We start from the raw sequence: 22,352 nt of genomic DNA on the forward strand, positions 1-22,352 counted from the left end.
CATTATTATTCACGCAGGGGAGAAACCATACAAGAGCACTTTGTGTGGACGAGGTTTCGCACAGATTGGAACGATTAGGGATTCAAACTACATTAGTTACAGCAGGATGTGCTGAACTAGTCTGTCTTTGTAATAAAGATAAAACAAAAATATCTACAAAGCACTGAGAGATAATTTTTGTAAATCTGCATTAACTTTTTTTTTTAGCCTTCGGAACAATGCAACAAGCTGAAAACACGTGATTGATATGTAACCACTGTATAAAGTTGTCATGTTTAACACAAATCAAACACATTAGCATTTATTAGGAATCATGTTTCTGCCCATCTGGAGAATGTAAATCCACTATTCACTGTCTTCTAGCTCTGGTTTTGGTCTCCACCAACTCTTGAAAAAAAAAATATCTCTCTTTAGCTGCTTACTGCTCGACTGTTTTCCCCCAGCAAGTCACTAACTGTGTCCGTCTGTCATTTGGTGCTGGGTGGGAAGCGTTTTTCTGATCTTAGTAGCGGTGAGAGTGAACCAAAACAAAAAGTGGAGGGCCATAAAACCAAAACAGTGAGCTTAAAGTCGCTCAAACACTCTGTAAAGCTCAGAGGAACGCAAGTTGGGTGATTATTACTTTAAACGACCAAATATGATTGCAGCTTTAAGATTACACTTATGTTATTTTATTCCAATCGGGAATTTCACCAAATAATGAGAATTGTACTGACATCCAGACCTGTTATTCACTGTGCGTACAGTAGGAGTCGCTGTGGGCTGTGGTGGGTAGGAAAAGATCACTGTTATCGTCACGTGACCCCGGAAGTACAACGGGGTTTTTGACCGCCGTGGCGCAAAAGCAAAAGGCGAAAGTGGCTACAGTTTGTTTACGTCGTACTGTAAAGATGGTAGAGACCGATGCAGGAGATACGGTGCTAATGCTAATGCTAATGCTAAAGTTGTCGACGCACACAGAGAGTTATGTGTAGCGCGCGAGGCTGCGTCGCTCGTAGCATCCGGGACAGGTGTGTGTGCGCGTGGATTGCTAGCGGAGTAAAATCCAACTATCGCGAGTTCAGAACGCGTAGTTTCGCTCACTGACCAAAGAAAATGCTTGTCGGGTAATTACAGAACGGTAGCTCAGGCTGAATAAAGCAGAGAACTTATAGTTAAATGAAAGCGACGGTTGTCGTTAAAGGGTAAGTCGTGCTCATTTACAGGTCGATACTTGTATTTTGGGGTTCGTACCGGAACAGGTTTACATCTTTTCATGTTCAACAAACATTTATTTTCCACATACAGTCTGTTTGAATACACTCGTGTTCAGCCTCTGTCTTAAACGCGCCGTTTTAGCGCCTGTCTCTTTAAGACTTCCTCCTGGGAAAAAGCCTCCACTAAATGCTCTTATTTGCTTGTGCGAAAAAGCAAATGTAGTCCTCAAGCTGTGTGAATATATATTTTAATGAGCCTGTAAATGGCATAACCAATGTGAATGGTTTGTTGAATCCAGGCTGCAACCTCCGGTTCTGAGGAGTGAAGCCAACGCTGAAGTGCCTAAAAACTTCATCAGTGGGCGATGGCTCCTGCGGCTGCAAAACGAAGTCTGATTGCAATACAGCATTTAGTGGTTACGGTGTTAAACTGTGGTGGGCAATAAAAACTATAATTAGACGCATGGAGGTAATTTAAAAACCCTCTCACAATCACAGGATCAGGAGCACTTTAAAGAGTAGTGGTCTAGCCCTCCTGGCCTACAGGGTCTCCCACCCCCCCTCCGACACACAAGACCACATCGTAGAAAAATGCACCTGAGCCAGACGGGTCCAAAGGTAAATCCTCAAGAAGAACACGGACCTGAACCACAGGACCAGGATCCCAGAACAGCATCTACAGGTGAGTTTGACTGAGGAGCACCTCACTAAATGGTGCTTAGAAAGCAAAAACTTTGTGTTTGCTTCTCTTTAGAAGAAACTTTAAGACCGCCAGATGCTGAACGCCATGAACAGCCGCCTGAGGAGCCGCGCAGACTCGGGAAGCGCTACGACTGTCCGACCTGCGGGAGGGTTTTCTCTCGCAACTCCCCTCTGCAGCGCCACCTTGTGATTCACTCGGGGAAAAGGCCCTTTAAGTGCTTCATATGTGGAAGAGGATTCACGCAGAGCGGAAACCTCAAGACCCACATGAAAGTTCACAAAGGTCAGACGCAACAAGAAGCTATTTCTTTTTTCTTCTTCTGTGAAATCTTCTCAACTGTTCTTTTTACCTTGAATCATATTTTATCCTCAAGATTAAATGGCGTTAGATCATCGCAAACGAATAAACCACAAAATAAAAATGTCCCAAAAGGAGTAGAAAGAAGTTTTCACTTGTGTAGATGTAGTCATCTCAAAAAATAAATCATATTTTTATAAATATACGACCCAAATATCCCCCCATTGTTCATCATATATATCCTAAACAATGACCTCATATTTATCCTGCCAACCCTTCCTCGGCTCTCAACAATAACTTTCTGAAAGCGTTTATATTTGGAGCCCATTCCACAAATTCACCAAATGCACATATTTATTTATTTATTCAATTGTCCCCATAAATTATAACCCGCCTCTCTGTCTGAGAACATCTGTTCTATGTTGCCAGGCAGAAAATTGTTTCTTTCAAGTTTTCGGACCTAATACTGTCCCCTGAGGGACTCCGCAAGTAATATCCAAACATGTACCTTTCTCCACAAACTGCTACCCGCTTCTTCTCAACCACTACAATTCTTTTAAATGCTGGTGTGACTGTGTATTAACAATACAACTGTAAATGTCTTTTTGTTTTTCCTCACAGGAGAGTTACCAAATTGGACGCTGGTTCAGGAGAAGAGTCGGCCTAAAGAATCTGCAGTAACGGTTCACGTGTGTGGAGAGTGTGGCATGGACTTCCCTCAGAAACAGCAGCTGGAGGAACACCGCCAGAGTCACAGAAAGCCTTACGTGTGTCCCGACTGTGGCAAGGCGTTCAAAAACGAATATTATTTTAAACAACATGGACTCATTCACTCTGGGGATTCACCTTTCCTGTGTTCGGCGTGCGGAAAGAGTTGCGTCACGGCCGCCGCGCTTAAGCAGCATCAGCTGACGCACACCGGGGAGAAGAACTTCCACTGTGATCAGTGCGGGAGGGCGTTTTCAAAGTCCTACAACCTCAACATGCACCTCCAGACTCACACCGGGGAGCGGCCGCACCTCTGCTCAATCTGCGGCAAGAGTTACTCCAAAGCGTCCGTTCTGAAGGTTCACCTGCGGGTTCACACCGGGGAGAAACCGTACGCTTGTGAGAAGTGCGGCAAGTGTTTCTATTACTATCAAGGTTACCGAGCGCACCTGAAGATCCACGACAAGAAGCCAAAACCTGCAACGAAACCACTGGGGAGACCAAAGCAACAGCCGTTAGTGGTAAATAATCAGTGATGTGAAGTGGCTGAAGTGATATATGGTGTCCAGTATAAATGTGAAACAGCGTATTTTGTTGAAATAACATTCAAGAACATGAATCACATGCTATTCTCCAACATGTTGATGGTCTTCTTAACATCAGAGCACCTTTTGTTTCTTCATAGAAGACAATTTGAACGTCATTGCAGGTCAAGCACGCTTCATTAAAAAGAAAAGAGAGAAATATTAGCCATCATCCGTCCATCACTGTATTTTATCCAAATCTCGGTAAGCAGAGCAGCCCTGAAGATTGTTATTCCTCCAGTTCCTCCATGGGGATCCCGAGCCGTCCCTAGTTTTACCTGTCCAACATGTCTGGGAAATCGTCATCTACGATCATCAAACAAATGAAAAGGTTGGAACTTGTTTATTTTACTGGTATGACTGACCCAAAGTCAGTTTACCCTTTTGTCCACCAAAGGATACACAAGAATAATCATTAAACGTAGCATGAAAGTTCACAAAGGTCAGAAGCAACGAGAAGCTCCTTTCTCTTTGATGCAATGCTTTATTATTTAAATATTAACTGGTTTAGATTTCTGTGGTCTAAGATCAAGGTCAATGACCTCACTAAACAGTTGTTGTTTTTTTGCAATAGCTCAAGAATTCATATGCTAATTATGCCAATTCAACACAAATGTCTGACATTTTGGACAGACGTTAATGTTATCTGTAACTTGACTGTCACATTGACTTGATATTCAAACGAGATGCTTTTGGAAAGCCCTGGTTGTGTGTTCTCCTGTATGTGGATGGACTTTGCTCACTAAAGCAAATCCACTGATTGCAGCGAGTGAATTGATTTTGCTGTGAAATATTAATTTATTGACTGTGTATTAACGATACAAAACTATAAATGTCTTTTTGTCTTTCATTACAGGAGAGTTACCAAATTGGATGCCGGTTCAGGAGAAGAGTCGGCCTAAAGAATCTGCAGTAATGGTTCACGCGTGTGGAGAGTGTGGCATGGACTTCCCACAGAAACAGCTGAGAGGATATAAACTGGAAAAGTTAATATATCTTCAGTTTATTAGTGAAATACAATACGTTTCATGTGAGTAAAGGGATTCTTTAATCTACATGGTAGGATAAAAGTCTGCTTCCATCATTGTTGGGAATTTATTTTTGTATACAGATTCCGTTCTTTTACCAGTCCAACATGTCTGGAAAGTCCTCCGCATCTACGATCATATTATGTTCAAAAAATAAAAGGTTTGGATGTTTCCTGCTGTTTTTTTTATTTTACCCTAAAAGTATCTTGTAAGTTTATATTGCACACATACCAAATAAACATAATAGTATATAAACACATACTATTTAATCCTTTCATACTGATTAGCATTAGGCTGTGGTACAAAGTACTCGATCCTGTGGAAAAAGTATATTAAATTATACATGAAATGTATGTAAGTATTATCAAGAAAATGTACTAAAAAGTAAAAGTGAGTTAATTTAAGTTACTTTAAAAGGGTTGTTGAGGTGACATTAACATTTTCACTGTCATACAAGATCAAAATTAATATAATTGGTGGAAATGCTTTAAAGCATTTCCAACCTATGTTATCCTAATCTTTATTATTTTTTTTATTCTTCTTCCGTACCTTTTTCAGTCGTCTCTATCTTCTGCATACTTTCAGCTACAAAAACCATTCAAGTATCAAAATGTTCAGCTTTTTCAGCTCTTTTGTGCTGATTTTCAACCTTTTTTCTACCTTTCATACTTTTTCATATATTCAGCCTTTTCCATATTTTTTTTTCAATGCATTCCTATGGAGATCAGCCTAAAAACCTCTTTAACATCCTCCTCTTTGAACCCCGACTACTTTCACATACTTCCACCTACAGACTCCATTTAAACTTTAAACAACCTACAAGACTTTGAACTATAACACTATAACTCAGTGTTTTGATATCTTTTACAGTTTTTCTATAATCACAGTTTATGTTTTATGGTTTTTTCAGACCTGATCAGAGTTTACAATGGGTGTGTATTGCGCCTGCTAGAGTGCGTGACATCATCGTTAGAGTGTGAGAGCTCCTCGTCATACTTCAGATTTTTTTCCTTTCCAAACTCCTCCCGGCCACAATTTTCACTCTACACACGTGATCTTTTCCAATTTTGTAGACAAACTTGTCCTGTCTCTCACAATGTGCTCAAAATCTCTGTGAGATTTACAGAATTTGAACTAGCAACCTCTAAGTGCGGCCAAGTCCTTTTTTTCTCCTCATCCGCTCCAATGTTAATTGAGAAGCAGATTTTCAAAGAAACCTGATATGAACAGCATTTCTAACTCGCCCTAGCGTCCACATTTCTGACACTAGGAAAAAATAAAAGTCATCAGTGTCTTCAGCAGAGTCTTGTGGCGCTAACGGTGCGAACATTTTGGCAATACGACTTTCGGTGTGAGCGTGAGAAGCTTTTGTTCGGACCCTCCGAAATGGAGGAATAGAGACAGGCTCTAGACAGTTACACAGGCGCGTAGATGGCTTTGATCTCTGTGGCTTTGATCTTTAGAAGTGACAGCAGGTGTGCTCTGATTGGCAGACGGGAGCGGCAGACAGGAGCAGTCAGTGGGATTTGTAGTTTTTTTTGTCAAACATCGTCTGCTCAAACATACTTTCACCTAGAAACTCCATTTAAACTTTAAAATGTATACACAAGTCTGTCTATCTCTCTCTGTCTCACTCTCTGTCTGTCTGACTACTACTACTACTACTTCTACTACTAGCCTACTACTGATACTACGTCCACTGCTCGTACTTGTACTAGTACTACTACTACTAGCCTACTACTGATACTATGTCCACTACTTGTAATAGTACTACTACTAATACTACTAGTACTAGCCTACTACTGATACTACCTCCACTACTTGTAGTACTACTACTACTACTTCTTCTACTAGCCTACTACTGATACTACTTCTAATACTTCTACTACTAGCCTACTACTGATACTTCCTCCACTACTTGTAGTAGTACTACTACTACTACTACTACTTCTTCTACTACTGATACTACGTCCACTACTTGAACTTGTACTAGTACTACTACTGATACTATGTCCACTACTTGTAATAGTACTACTAGTACTACTACTAGCCTACTACTGATACTACCTCCACAACTTGTAGTAGTACTAGTACTACTACTATGTCTACTACTGATACTACGTCCACTACTTGAACTTTTACTCGTACTACTACTCCTTTTGCTACTAGCCTACTACTGATACCATGTCCACTACTTGTACTTGTACTAGTACTACTTCTAGTTTACTACTGATACTACCTCCACTACTTGTAGTAGTACTAGGACTACTACTACTCGTACTTCTACTTCTACTACTACTAATACTACTAATACTTGTACTAATATTACTAGTACTAGTAGTACTTCTACTTCTACTACTACTAATAATACTAATACTTGTACTAATATTACTAGTACTACTGCTAATACTACTAATACTACTTTTACTAATAATACTAGTATTACTGCTACTACTACTACTACTGATACTACTCCTACTACTTCTATTAGTACCCTACTAATACTAAAAACAAAAAGAACATTCAAATATTAAAATGTTCAGCTCTTTATGGACATTTACACATGTCTTCAACATTTTTTTGCCTTTCATATTCTTTTCAAATATTCAGGTTTTTCATATTTGTTCAGCTATTTAGCTTATTTCATACATTTGCAGATATTAAGCTTTCTTAATATTATTTTCAAATATTTAGCTTTTTTCATAATTTTGCACATGTTCAGCTTTTTCAAAATTCTCTTCAACTATTCAGCTTTTTGAATATTCTCTTCAACTATTCAGCTTTTTCAAAATTCCTTTCAACTATTCAGCTCTTTGAATATTCTCTTCAACTATTCAGCTTTTTCAAACTTTTGCACATATTCAGCTTTTTTAATATTCTCTTCAGCTATTCAGCTTTTTCTAACTTTTGCACATATTCAGCTTTTTGAATATTCTCTTCAACTATTCAGCTTTTTCAAACTTTTGCACATATTCAGCTTTTTTTAATATTCTCTTGAAATATTCAGCTTTTTTAATATTTTCTTCAAACATTCAGCTTTTTTTTCAGTGTTGCTTCAGCATTAAAGCATTTCCACGTATTTCCGCAGGAAATGCATTTTCTAGTTAGTATTGTCATCTTTTTAAATGGATTAAATGGTTAAACATGTCTTTGTTTTACAAAATACTTTATTATTTTATTTATACTTTTGAAATATTTGAGCCAAATAGCAAACTACCTATAGCGTGAGTGTTTCATGTGTGGTTCAATTAATTACAACTTTTACAAAGTTAAAAGTAAAGCATAAAAAATACCAAAATAAGACAAATACCTAATCATATTTGCGTATATTTGTGTCTATTTTAGTGAAGCGCAATCATCCATTTTTATTTTTATATTATTATTTGTATTTTTAAAAGTGTATAAACTTTTTCTTAAACTAATTTCGAAATCACTTTACTTAAATGTGAACCACTTCCAAGAAACTACAATCAATGAAGCTGCATTAGTGGCGGCTTTTATTGTGGTAACGCCAACCGGAAGTTCCGACACCACTCTTAAGTGGCTAGCAGCTAAAGCTAGAAAAGGTTATCATCAGACCCCCCAAACGCGTATTTAACGCTAAATTAACTCAGTATTTGGGGTGGCATTCATTTGACAAATTGTTTGAACACATCGAGAATGAAAGTGAGAGAGGAATAGCGACGTCGCCGAGTCGTTTTTTAAATAAACTTCTGTCGGGCGACTACTTTTTTTTTTTTTTTTTTTTTACCTGAGGGGGAAAATCAATGCTGAGGTTGGTTTCAAAATGTCTATTGTCTGTTGCCAAACGTTAGCTAGCCGAGTTAGCATTCACCGGTGACATTCACCGTAGAGTTAAGGCGTTAATTCACGTCGGACTCCAAGGGGGGAGGGAGGGGGGGACGTGTCGGGACTGTTAGTAGTTGTTGTTGAGTCGCGAGGCTGTAGCTCAAAGGAAGGAGGAGGAGGCAGCTGTTAGCTAATTGCTAATATGGATGCTAGTGAACGCCATGTCCGTTTGGCTAGCAGGCTAATAACAGTTAGGAGAGAGAGAGATAGAGACACAGAGAGGGAGAGTGGTGGCCGTTGACCAACGCGCTGATCGCCGCGTCACATCTCATTCAGAGGTCAAATGCTGCTGGTGTGTGTGGGCGCGCGCGTGTTTGTTTGTGTGTGTGTAATAAGGGTGTAATTATGACACAATGCGCACCAACAGGTTTGTCAATTAAGTCAGTTAAATGAACACGTGAACGCATCGAGCTAATGCTAGTGAGCTAACGGTAACTGGTTGAAAACACTAAACAGTGACATGCTGTACATTATATATATATATATAACCCATGTCACAATAAAAAAGCACCCGCGTCTGCTGAAGTGTCCTTGAGCAGGGATGATGATGTCATCGGGGAGAAGAGGGAGAGTACTTCTCCAATCTGGTGCTGGAGGCAGAACTTCTAAAATATAAAATAAATACGTAAAAAAATGGGTAAAAGTGGCTGAATTAATTATTAATTAATTAATGTATCATGTTCATGGATGTGCTGGGAAATACATTCATCCCCTGGACTTATCCACTGGGAATAAAGGTTTAAGATAATTATTTAGTCAGAATATGATATAATAGAGTAAAGTGATTTAACTCAGATTGGTCTGGCTGTCTTGGCTTATGCTTGATATGATATAATATCTGAAACAGGGTCTATGATTGTCGTATGCATCATTATTTAACATAGTGGATGCATGTAAATATTGAATAATATAAAGTATGTTATATATACTACAGTAAGTGTTGCTGCCGTTGTGCCAGAAATTCATTATTCCATCACTCAAAACAAAAATATAGCACAAAATTATTATTATAAAATTGTAGTCCGAGATATTATCATCATATAGAATCCATTCGATAATGTACTAATAGTCCCGGCAGCAGTGATGGCTCAGCTGTGTGTTGAGTTGTTTGGCTTGTAATTGTGATATGAACGTCTGTTTACTGACTCTGCATTGTTTAACCTCCTCAAGGTTGCGTATCTGAGAGATGGGCTCCGAAGACCCGGAGGACTTGGGACCAGCTTTGATCCTCGCTGAGGAAGATCAGCAAGAAATCGGAGGCCTGATCAACTCTGATGGAGAAGAAGTGGATTTCTCCGATCTCGGTGAGCATTTAGATCATAGGCGTGTAATAATACATACTAACTTTGCCAAACTTATTATTTTGAGTTGACACTGAGCTCTTGTAGTTCAAATGACAACAAAGTATAGCCTCAAAATTGATCCAATACATAAAAAATGGAAATAGTAGTTTGAAAACTTTAAGTGATGTAATATTTATTGCAGGGAATTTATTTGCATTGCAATATCAAACATTTCCTTTTCTTTTTGTTTCCGAACTCCTTTGACATCTGGATACATTTGTCTGTAAATATTATTAATAAGGGATTTCACTCTCTTCAACCCGAGCGCCCCCGGTACCGGTGGCAGCTGCGCATGTTGCAACACACACCATATAAGGGCATGCTAACCATGTAGCAACATATTCATGCAGCATACCCTCTTAACGGGAAGAAGCTCAGCTACAAGCTCATGAAAACCATTTTCACCTAATCGAAACACAACTCCGACACCAAGCATCTAAATCAGCACGGAGAAAAAACATGCTAACGGCGCATGTCCGCAAAACTGCCGCTAGCGATTACGCTACTTCATGCTAACGATACAACATGCATGTCATATGAAAGCTGGGACTCTACAGATTCCAACGGTATAAGTCTCATCACTCTACGCCCCAAACTCAGCAAAAATACACATCACTTTATACAGACATAATCATGAGTTATGACTTACATTTGCTGTTTTGTGATTATAAGTTGTGTTCAAGTGCCTCCACCGGCTTATCCAATGTATCTGTGTCACTTTGAAATGATTCCTGGCGGTTCAGGAAAGGTTTTGGTTCCAGGAGGAAAGGTGGAGTAGGTAGGACCCATTGTCTTCGCGCACAGTGTATTTGCCGCTGCACCGGCATCTGCCCCGCCCCCTCAGCCGCAGCCTCAGCCAGGGCCATCAGTTGGCGGATAGTTTTTGTTGTCATGGAGATGGAGAACGCACCTCGATCGTATTGGCTCTGACGGGTCGATAGAGGTGTCAATCATCCAAATTGACCAATGGACTCCCAAAATGTCCAACTTCTAACCGTCGTGGGTGATTGACAGCTCCGCCGGCATTACGCACCAAAACACAGAGCGCACGGTTTCTACACTTCACTTCACTTTCTACATCGGATTTGACAAATTAGATATAGTTTTTTTCTGTTTTCTTGACATTTTCTTTTACACACCACAACAAGGAATAATGGCAGACAGGAACAAAAAAAAGTTGACAATTTCAGAGGTACTGGACATACTCCATAATGACAGCGGCGCCCGACTTATTCCTGTCGACTCATCGTCAGAGGAAGAGGACCTACTGCTGCAAGAACTGGATCCGGACCACAGCAGTGACTCAGATTACCAAATTCCATCACCGCAAAGGTATGTAATCTCTGTTTTGTTATTGATTACTTATTGATTTGGTGTCAAATTACTGATCTATCTACCTTATTATCCTGCAGTGAATTTAGTAAATACACACACTCAAACTCGTTCAAACTTGTTTGTTGAAGTCCACAGTACAGGGCTTGTTTCCCTCATCATATTGTTGTCTGTGTGGAGTTACATTTTAGGCCAGTGAATGAATATATTTGTTTTTCTTTTATTTACATATATATATATAATATATAATGAATATATTTAAGATATTATTTATTTATATTTTAAATAATTAATATATTTGTTTTTCAGTGATGATGATGATGATGATGATGATTATGAGCCACCAGGTGCTTGTGCACCAGCATCTGCCCCACCCCCTCAGCCACAGCCTCAGCCAGGGCCATCAGCATCTGCTGCCATCTCTCAGCTACTGCGAGGCCACTCCACTCGACGTGCTTCGGCTCCCCGTCCTCAGCCATTGCCATCCTCATCTGACTCGGACTCACCTGAACAAACACAACCTAAAAGAAAACGAAAATTGTCACACAAATCGGCAAATCCAAAGCGTGGTCGAGTTGGGCCTGCCACTTCAAGAGTGAGAGAGGAAGAAATGAGGTGGCACAACAGAGAGGAGAAAGACAAAAGACCGGACCCACTCAGATTCATGCCAGCCAGGATCCCAGGCCCCACATTTGACACCAAGGCCTCATGGTCCCCCCTTTCTCTCTTCCAGCTTTTTTTTAGCGCCACTGTTGTCCGTACCATCATTGACAACACTAATGCCAACGCTGTCAAGAGATTACAGGCTGGAAAAAAGTTTCTTTGGAGAGCACTGACCACGAGTGATTTTTATGTTTTCATGGCTATTATTATTTTCTCGGGCCTTGTGAAAGTGCATCACAGAGCGGACTACTGGAGAAGGAAATGGCCATATAACTTTGCCTTCCCCAGTGAGAAAATGACACGGGACCGCTTTGAAGCCATCTTGTGGTCGCTGCACCTGAGCAACCCAAGAGAGGATGAAGAGAATGAGCGCAAGAGGAAAACGGCTGAATATGACAGGCTCTTCAAAATTAAGCCCCTGTACACTGACATCGTGACTGCCTGCCAAGCACATTTCCAGCCGCACCAGAACATCTCCATTGATGAAAGGATGGTGGCATCCAAGGCCCGCATCAGCATGAAGCAGTACATGAAAGACAAACCGACAAAGTGGGGGTACAAACTGTTTGTGCTTGCAGACTCCGCAACAGCCTATACCTGGAATTTCTTTGTGTACTCTGGTAAGAGTGTGTTCACAACAGGCCAGGGTCTGAGCTACTCTTCGGTGATGGACCTTCTGCCATTTCGTCTGCTCGGTGGGGGCTACACACTGTATGTGGACAATTTCTACAGTAGCCCTGCCCTCTTTCAGGATTTGTCAAAAAAAAACATTGGCTGTTGTGGGACCATAAGAAAGAATCGTGTTGGTTTTAATAATAATGATAATGATAATAATGACTTACCCAAAAAGGCTGAGAGGGGAGATCTGCGGTGGATTAGGAACGACAAACTCCTGTTTGTGAAGTGGATGGACACCCGGGAAGTGAGCATGTGCTCTACAGTGCATGAAGCCTTCAGTGGACGGACAGTGAAGCGGAAAGTGAAAGAGGCTGGTGTGTGGCAGACCAAGGCCATACCTATTCCAGACGCTGTAGCCGACTACAATCAACACATGGGCGGTGTGGATTTGTCCGATGCTTTGATTGGATACTACAGCGTCCACCACAAAACCATGAAATGGTACAAGACCTTCTTTTACCATTTTGTGGACATTGCCGTGGTGAACAGTTTCCTTCTCCACAAGGAGCTGTTCAAGATCAGGAATGAGCCCAACATTACGAAGCCACACACCCAGAAGACTTTCAGGGAGCAGCTTGCCGCAGAGATGTTGGAGTTTGCTGAAGGCTCAGCACCACCACCACCACCACCACAACTCACCTGCATGCCTGTGTACTATGGGAGCAATGCAACACAGTCCAGGAGGTACTGCAGGTTGTGCCAGGATGCTGGCTTGCCAAGGGTGAAGACACCCGTTTACTGCAGGCAATGCCAGGTCCCTCTGTGTCTCACATCAAAAAAGAACTGCTTCCAGCAGTGGCACGACGCACATTAGTGTAAATATAGTTGATGTTTGAAGTTCTTGCCAGCATGTTTTTCTCGAAGTGATTCCTGTTTTATTAGTGTAAATATAGTTGATGTTCAAAATTCTTTCCAGTGTGTTTTTCTAGAAGTGATTCCTGTTTTTACTTGTGTTTTTAGTGTTTGGTTTCACTGTTACTGTTATAACAATTGTTCTTTACTGTTCTAACTATATATATATATATATATATATATATATATATATATAAAAAAATAAAAAATATTATTAAATCTGCTCCAGTTGGAGTCAAACTTCAGTTTCTTTGTATGGTTCCTTTTTGAATGGGAAAATGTATATAGGTCTGGTTGATTTTTCAGAACAAAGCCAAAACAGTTTTTAGAACAGTATCTAGATGGGTGTGCCCAAATGTCTAATTTCCGCCTGAAAAATGTCTCTACTAAAACCTCTCTAACTTTGCTCTGCTTTACTTTATTAGCATCAGTCTTGGCACAGGTAAAGTTCAGATTTGTTGTTATTATTTGCTGGAGGTTTTGGGCTGCAACTGCATGATTCAAAAGGGGATATTCACTCTAAAAGTGTACAGTTTTGTTAGGCGGAAATGAAATCTTTCATTTATGCTGTGTTCCATCTTCATTTACTCTGACACAGTAACATCTATACTAATGCTTACACCTTTTCAGAAATCTCACAAGTGTTACCTTTATTATGATACCAAGATTATTCATATAGACCATGTAGTTGCAGAGATATACTCTATTCATTATGGGTATGTCATTTTTCGAGCAGAGGCCTGAGCCAGAGGCCTAGGGCTTAAGAGGTTGGGACCTGAGGCTGCATAGTAAGGATCTAATAACTAGGTGGTTAAAAAAAAAGTCTAAAGTCTAAATATGGCAGGCTAATTTTACTTGAGAGGGAGCACTACAAGTATCTGCTGTGAAGCTCCAATCTTAGCTGTGGTTGAAATAATATTTGCATTACATCGACTGCTGCCAGCCACGGTTAGATCTTCTCATGAGCGCTTCTAAATGATAGAATGAGGACTTGTTGTAAGTTTGAATAACAAATAAGACACTCTGAACTACTTTAGTGCAGTATTTATTCTATAAATTCTACAGAGTCAACAAATGCATACAGTGCAATCTTCATGCATTACCAGCAAAGCGTGACAAACTTAGACCGTGTTTACACTTTTCAATGTGACTTTTGTGATCGATGCGATCAGAAATCAGCCGTTTCCACACTTCTTGACCTGCCTGATCGGATACTGATTGGATATATTTTGTGGTCAAAGGAGTGGCTGGTATTTTTGCTGCTCACTCTGATTCGGTGATAAACACATTTTCCTTTTAAACTAGCAATAAAACTATTTATAGGCTTTTATTTTGAAGCGGCAAAATCAGGAAATGCTGGGTTTTTATCGCCAGTAACTTTACAAGACTCACACAGCAGGTTTCCAGCTGTGCCCCCCCCCCCCAGGGAGGTACCTGAATGCACCACACCTGATGGCTTTCTCCCAATTTTCCCTCCCAGTCGTGATTTCCATACAACAATCAGGGTGTTGTCCTGTATTAAGTCTCAGTACGACTGCTTTTTATTATTTTTCAAATGTCAATGTTGCATAAAGTTACATAAATAACAACTTCAGACTGAACGTTTTATTGCTGAAATGACCATATTGATCTACGGTATGTTTACACCTGCAGAATCGCTGCTCAGGAGAAAGAAAAAAGTTTTGTAAATAAAAAGCTTTCTCATTTTTCTGTGCATACAGGAGCGAGTGCCCTCCCCGGCATCGTCCCCGCGGAGCCTCCATCCAAGACATTTGATCAGAGCGAGAATGAAAAGCCACCGTGTCTTCACAGCTGTTCGGTGTGTGGGAAGGACTTCCCTTACGCCTCTAAACTTCAGCGCCACCTACGCACTCACTCGGGAGAGAGGCCTTTCCCTTGCTCCATGTGCGAGAAGAGATTTCCGGAGAAGGGGCTGCTCATGATCCACGAACGGGTCCACACTGGGGAGAAGCCGTTCCCGTGCACTTTCTGTGAGAAGCGGTTTGCCAGCCAGGGGGAGCTCCGGCTGCACCGGCGGACACACACCGGCGAGAGGCCGTACCACTGCTCCATCTGCCTGAAGAGCTTCTCCCGACACTGGCATCTGAAAACGCACTTGGAGGCGATGCACTCCGAGGTGGTCGCGGGCTTCACGAGGAAGAAGTTCCCGTGTTCGGACTGCGATAAGAGCTGTAACTCGGCGGCCGAGCTGAGGGATCACCAGAGGACTCACACCGGAGAGAGGCCTTACCAGTGCTCTTTCTGTGACAAACGGTTCGCCTTGTCGGGGACGCTGGTGAGACACGAGCGTCTCCACACCGGCATCACGCCCTACCACTGCTCCGACTGCGGGAAGACATTCGCACAGCAGTGGACTCTGACGACGCACATGCGAACTCACACGGGAGAAAAACCCTACAGCTGCACGCAGTGCGATAAGTCCTTCGTGGCTCCGGGAGAGCTTCGGAGGCACACGAGGATCCACACGGGAGAAAAGCCATACACGTGCAAGGACTGTGGGCGGCACTTCTCGCTGGCGGGAACTCTCCGGAATCACAAACGATCGTGCACGCAGAACAAGGACGGACCGGTTCCAGGCGTCATCGCAGACGCGGTTCAAGCTGCGGTTGGTGAATCGTCCCAGGGCGATGTGGCCGGCGACGTCACCTCTGAGGTAGAGACAAGACAGAGCAGCAAAACGTGGAGTTCCTTACAACATCCTAACACGGCTGTTTGTTCTGATCAAACTGTTTTCTAGGTGTCTGTTGAGCCTCAATCCTCAGAGGGTCTTAACTGTGACAAAGCAGCCGAGTGTGAAAACAACCCGCGAGAACCAGAAGAGCGACGGGAGGACGCCGTTTCCAGTCCGCATATGAATGTAATCGTGAAAGAGGAGGAAGAAGAGGAGCCTTTGTGTGGTACGTCAACACCAGACTCCAGATTGACTTGACACATAAGGAGTATGAATGTATGAATTAATATTTCTGGGTTGTTTCGCTGTAGAAGAATCTCCGGACCGGGTGTCTGGCAGCGAGGACTGCACCGTGCAGGAGAAAGCTGAAGATCAGCATCCGGAGAGCAGAACAGAAATTAGGATAACCGTAAAGGAGGAAGAGGATGAACTTGTTAACAGTAAGGAAATGAAAGCTGGTGTTCACTGCAGTCTTTAACTGGGACTTCTATCCACTGAATGACTGGATTATATTTTTTCCTCACCAATTTCTGCCTACCCTTTATTTTTTAACCCTTTTCTTTGTATGTGGAGTCTACATCCACACTAAACTGGGTAATTCTGAAAAAAATGTATTACAATACATTGTGAATGTATTGTGTCCACAGTTCAGGTAGTTGTTTTAAAGGTTTCTGTCCACACTGAAGTTAGTGGCAACAGATAGTTAACCTCTTAAACATCTGACTCTTTCTTGGCTGTAGAAAAGCTCAGTGTTGGGAAGTTAACTCACTAAAGCTTGGGAAAGAGACATTTTCAGATACAGCTTATTTACTGAAGACATGGACGGGCTTCTCATTTTTAGTTGGTTAAAATGACAACTGTCATTAACAGATTTCATTACCTGAAGCTTAATTCTACTGATTAAATGCTTGTTGTTTTCTGTTTTTGAAAAGAATGCCTTTTTTTGTCTCACAACCAAAGGTGGTTTCGTAGAAAAAAAAAACTCTTTATTATCTTCTTGAATTCTTGAAGCAAACTCCTGTTTCTTTTTCTTGCAGGCCTCCACAGTGAGCGGAGAAAAGTCTTGATGAATTGAAGTAAATGGGAGCCATATTTAAAGGTGCATTAATAATAATAATGCAGCAAACAAGTATTTGCTTTGTAAAATATATATATAGTGGAGTGATGTACCTGAGCAGAGAATGAAGTCTCCCTCTGTGTGCGTTGTAATCCCGAGCTTCTCCTTGATTTGTTGACATAGCCGGAGTGGCCGGACGTGTTTTTAGTGCACGAAGCACGTGAGCTTCACTCACTACACTGTGTCGTCACGGAAACGTTACCACAGATAGCCACGGACTCATCATCTGTTTCCAAACTCTCACACGACTCATTCATCCAGCCGTATGCTCATTACTTCCCAAACGAGTGCTTTTACACTAAAAATCCCACAATTTAAAACACTTTGGACTCGTTCAGACTTTCACTGACGAGTAGCACACCTGAACAAGCGTAAGACTGTTTACGCAGAAGTGATATAAATAGCACAGTTTGAGCAAAGATGCATGTTTGGGAGGTAGTATGTAATACGACTGGATAAATGAGACTTGGATTATACTGCATGAGTTGGGTGGGAGTTTGTAAATTGATGCTCGATATAGTTTAGCTGTAGTTAAACATGGCCCCGATTTACTTAAATTCATCAAGACTTTTCTCCCTAATTTGCGTCCTCGTTCACAAAACAAAGTTTTCTTCGAGAATTCAGTCCAACATGGGGTTATTCATCGATATACGAATGGTTATTTACTGGGTTACCAATCAGAAAGGTTTAATATGAATTGAGGTTTGTCTTCGCTGTTACAAAAATGCCCCGTTCCAACCTGTCGTGTGTGTTCACAGTGTCCGGAGAGGACCCGGATCGCGTCTCCGACAGCGACAAAGACAGTCCTCTGGCCACGCCGGGGCCGGATCGGTGTAACGACGACCTGACGAAGAGCTCGTACTGCTGCGGCCTCTGTGGAAGAGACTGTCACAAGATGTCCGCGCTCCAGATCCACATGCGCATCCACTCGGGGGAGAAACCGTACCAGTGCAATCTGTGTGGGAAGCAGTTCACCCAGAAGGGTCAACTCAAGGGTCACCAGAAGGTCCACACGGGAGAGAAGCCCTTCTCCTGCCCGGACTGCGGGAAAAGCTTCGCCCACTCGGGCGCCATGAACCGACACCGGCTCACGCACACGGGGGAGCGGCCTTACCACTGCTCCGTGTGCGACCGCAGCTTCAACCAGTCCGGACGCCTGCGGGAACACGAGAAAATCCACTTCGGGGAGAAGTTTGACTGTCCCGAGTGCGATAAGAGTTTCACGCGAGCCTCCAGCCTCAAGAACCACTTCAGGCTTCACACGGGCGAGAGGCCGTACGGCTGCGACGTCTGCGGGAGAGGATTCAGCCGCTCGCAGAGCCTGAGGCTCCACAAACGGAAGCACGAGCAGATTCACGCCGAGGAGGAGGAGGAGGAGGAAGAGGAGGAGGAGGAGGAGGAGTCGGCATTCGACGTGAGGAACGAGGACTTGTCACAGAGTGACGATAACTCACCCATTAATATGTGTATAGCGGACAAAAATGACTTCTGATGTATTTATATAAAAGCACAGAGATATGTGACAGTAGATGTATGAGGATACAAGATTTTAGGCAGAAAAAATGGACTAAAAGAAAGTAAGGCACTACCTCTGTGAATAGAGCGTCATTTTAGGTGGCGGTTCACAAAAGAAAAAGTATTAAAGCAAAAATATTTAACTCCATGAAATTAATACACTCAAACACTTTGCCAGGTGATGTTCAGCAACTAACAACAAAACAGATATTTACCACACAATTTAAGTGAAATCTCCGAAAAGATTTTAGAGGTTATATTTACTCTTTTTATCATTCTTACCTTCAAGTTAGTTGCATCAAAATAAATCACATTTAGAGTATTTATTGTAGTACAAATGCCTCATTTAAGGTCTGTGATTTCACATTTTTCCATGCAGTATTTGTCATTCAAGCTAATCGTGTATGTGGAAATTGAATTGAAGAGTAAACGTGTTATTGTATCAGACGTTACGATGGCCGATGATGAGCAGTCTAGGAATCTGGTGAACCTGGAATTCATTCAGCGACTGAAATGTCAAGAAGTATTTTAGACAGTGCTGACGTAATGGGATCGTGATATTCATCAGGTGTTTTTAAATCCATGTCATGAATCCAGTTCACCTGCTTTGGACAACTCTTAAAGGCCAAGTAACTATTGTGAATAAAGGAGTTATCCTATAAGGCTGTGATACAAAAGGCATTTGAAGCCACGTAGATGGTAAATTCTGCCCAGTGCTGCCTCTGTCTAATTGTATTGGACGTTATGTACTGAACAATAAAGTGAAAGTACTAAAAAAAACAGTATTTCATGGGGATTTCTGGCTGCAGGAGTTTGAATGTTGTAAATTAATTAATCTTTGAAGTGAATGCCTGCACGTTGACCTCCATCACACTTCCTGTATGGTTGCTTGTAGAAAGGGAGAACCAAAACATGTTGTCATACAGCTACAAAGTGGATGTTAATTAGGGCCCGAGCGCCGACAACGTCGGGCTGCGAAGCCCTATTGAAACTGAACAGATTTTTCTTATTATTCTTTTTCTTATTTCGCAAGTTCGACGGCCTTTTTGGGGGCCTTATCATAATAATTAGGCGGAAAAAATTGGCGTGCGGGTGGAGACTGGCGAAAAATTCGATATTTTAAAGGTTTCATAGTTGGCCACAAAAAAGTGGCTCTCTAGCGCCACCTAACGCCTTTTAGGTCACGCCCCTCCCAGCGTAACTCCAATTGACACAAAATTTGGTACACATGTGCAGGCAAGTGTGCTCTACAAAAAAGTCTCTTGGAGTACCAAAGTCCGCCTACCGAAATTTTCCGCCATTTTGAATTTTGTGAAAAACGCGTTTTTGCTAATTCCTCCTAAACCGTATATCCGATTCTCACCAAAATTTCTGTGAGTCATCAATGGACCACGATGGCCATGTGCTATCAAAATCTTTCTGAAATATAGCTGGGTTCAGAAGTTATTAGCCAATGCACATCGGAGGGGCGGGGCTCCAGAAATCAATACACATAACTCCACAATATTTAATCCAATCATCACGAAACTTGCAGGATGTGTTGAAATATCTCACTGGATCATATCCTGAAAGTTTTATTAAAATTGACCACTCGGGGGCGCTAGACTAAATCAGCCATTTTAGCCAATTGTAGGCTTTGTATTTTAACGAACTCCTCCTACACCGTTGATCCGATTCCTACCAAACTTTGTGAGCCTGTTCTAGAGGCCTCGACGATTAAAAATCATCAAAAGGTCTTACAGAAGTCCTACGGCAGCGCAATTACAGCGCCCTGAACATGGACGAATTTCATGCTTCGCCACAATACTCTAAACTGTTATAACTTCAGTGTCCATTGTCCGATCATGTTCAAACTGCTCATATTTGATGAGAGTCCCATCTTGAACGCGTCTGCACTAGAATTTTGACTGACAATCAGAGCGCCACCTAATGGCGACATGAAATGTCATGGTTTAACACTTGTATATGGTCCCAGTGTCGTGGAACTTTGCACCCCAGTCGAGCGTGACGACTTCGATCATCTGACACAGTGATGGATGCGACGATTCAGGCAAGCCACGACCAGTGCCTAGGCGGTGGCCGGGGACGACAGGCGCCAGCCGTGGCGGTGGCCGGTGACGACCCGTGCCGTGGCGGTGGCCGGGGACGCCCGGGGACGACTGGCGACGTGGCGGTGGCCGGGGACGACCCGCCCCGTGGCGGTGGCCAGGCCAGGCGGTCCGACACGTCAGGCGGCCGTAGCACTAACCGAGTTACGTGCCATGCGAGGGCCCGTTATCACTGCTCGCAGTTTTAATTATTATTATTATTATTATTCAGTGTTTCCCCTAGAATTTTTTTCAGGCCCGGTGGTACCCACCGAAAAAACCCTAAACAGACGAGACGCGTGGGATGGTGTATTGGTGCAGTTGGATTAAGTCAGGTGGCACAGCAAGCAGTCTGCAATTCTGCAATTATTATATTTGCATTCAACATTTTTGTTCAACCAGAGTGTATTCAAGGTTTTCAAGGATTCAAGGGGAGAGTGACTTATTAAGGTGCTGGTTGATGGAAATGATCCAAAATTAGGGGCCGGAAAAATATGGCTGGAAAATGATGAGCATCACATTAATAGCTACAGATACTGTAAAACACTACAACGACATATGAGTGCATATATTGTCTTATTTTATCAAGTAAAATATAAGTTATAGGTTTACTCAACAGCAGTTAACTCAAAGTTCCACATCTTATCAAAAACAATCCTCCCCCCCGAGGAGGGGGGGCAAACGGGCTTTGGCCGGTTGTACATACGTCATCACGTCCTAATACTACACACACATGGCGTGATGTTATTTTTAAGGAGCGCCGTCTCTGCTTATATTTCTCGACAACACTCGACCTGCATCAGCGCATGTGCGCACGAGCGGATCTGTGCGAGCAGACAGCGCGAGCGCAGCGGGTTTTGGACGGAGACACACAGCGGCATTTTTATTATGTAAAAATAAATAATAATGTAGGCTAATGTAATAAAATAAATATTATGGACCCTATGGACCGGTTCCGCTCACACCACGAGTCTGAAGAGTGCAACAGCTTATCAAAATACAGTGTCAACGTTCCGTGTTTTCAAAGTAGAAAGCGACATCGTGGTGGTTTAACGAGGCGGAACGGCATCAGAACAACATCAAGAGCGCGTAAAGTACACGGAAGAAAAAAGTAGCGGGAGCGCGCGGCGAGGATTGTTGCGGCCGCGCGTCTTGCGGAGCAACTCTACTGTGCTGCGCGGAGGCGCTCCTAATGTAAATGATTATTGATTTATGAATGAATTGATAGGTGGCTTATTTTTGGTATATTGATTTTTGTTTTTGGCCTGGCGGCAGGTCTCCTTGGCCTGGCGGGCCGCCAGGCCTGTACAATGGTAGGGGAAACACTGATTATTATTATTTACAAAACATAAAGAGTGATGTTGGAGACACACCTTTAATGTAATGGCACCTCATAGATACAGCAAAATAACATCAAATACTATTGTACATAAAACGACCAGCCAGTAGTATCACTTGTATATTTTGAACCAACCACCAAATTATTCATTTACATTTTATATGACAGTACTGGTTGTGTGTTTAAAAAAAATCTAATATACATTTTTGATGTTATTTTTCAGAACAGCTTTATTTTGAAACCCTCTTTCTTCACTTAAACTTCCAGAGTTGACCCTGAAGGCATCACCATAACAAACCCCCTTTAATAGTAATAATAACGAAGACAACATCACAAACAAATTGAATATCTATATAGCATAACGTTGTT

The 22,352-nt window shown here is 42.1% G+C and overlaps 2 protein-coding genes across 5 annotated transcripts in view; both read left to right on the forward strand.

The window, feature by feature from the left end:
* Positions 1 to 843: 843 nt before the first annotated feature.
* Positions 844 to 4,688, forward strand: LOC311008697 (uncharacterized protein). Of its 3 annotated transcripts, XM_084002519.1 has the most exons (5): positions 844 to 1,184; positions 1,695 to 1,878; positions 1,951 to 2,181; positions 2,818 to 3,819; positions 4,345 to 4,688. In XM_084002519.1, the coding sequence occupies exons 2-4, from the start codon at positions 1,788 to 1,790 to the stop codon at positions 3,438 to 3,440; spliced, it is 945 nt and encodes a 314-aa protein (XP_083858645.1). In that variant the 5' UTR covers positions 844 to 1,184; positions 1,695 to 1,787; the 3' UTR covers positions 3,441 to 3,819; positions 4,345 to 4,688. The 3 variants fall into 3 exon arrangements, with proteins under 3 accessions (XP_083858645.1, XP_083858646.1, XP_083858644.1); XM_084002520.1 differs by having other exon boundaries at positions 844 to 1,882; positions 1,964 to 2,181; XM_084002518.1 differs by having other exon boundaries at positions 844 to 1,878.
* Positions 4,689 to 8,055: 3,367 nt separating this feature from the next.
* The window catches only part of LOC311008635 (piggyBac transposable element-derived protein 4-like), a 75,249-nt gene continuing 60,952 nt past the window's right edge, over positions 8,056 to 22,352 (forward strand). The window contains exons 1-6 of one of the 2 annotated variants that reach the window (XM_084002409.1): positions 8,056 to 8,643; positions 9,536 to 9,669; positions 14,955 to 15,907; positions 15,992 to 16,151; positions 16,237 to 16,365; positions 17,801 to 18,456. In XM_084002409.1, coding sequence (XP_083858535.1) covers positions 9,552 to 9,669; positions 14,955 to 15,907; positions 15,992 to 16,151; positions 16,237 to 16,365; positions 17,801 to 18,456 — 2,016 coding nt within the window. In that variant the 5' untranslated portion in view covers positions 8,056 to 8,643; positions 9,536 to 9,551. Of the gene's footprint in view, positions 8,644 to 9,535; positions 9,670 to 10,898; positions 11,041 to 11,349; positions 13,211 to 14,954; positions 15,908 to 15,991; positions 16,152 to 16,236; positions 16,366 to 17,800; positions 18,457 to 22,352 lie in introns of those variants that run through there. The other variant, XM_084002410.1, reaches the window with a different exon arrangement.

The sequence above is a fragment of the Eutrigla gurnardus genome (assembly GCF_963514095.1).
Source record: "Eutrigla gurnardus genome assembly, chromosome: 3".
Classification (NCBI taxonomy): Eukaryota; Metazoa; Chordata; class Actinopteri; order Perciformes; family Triglidae; genus Eutrigla; species Eutrigla gurnardus.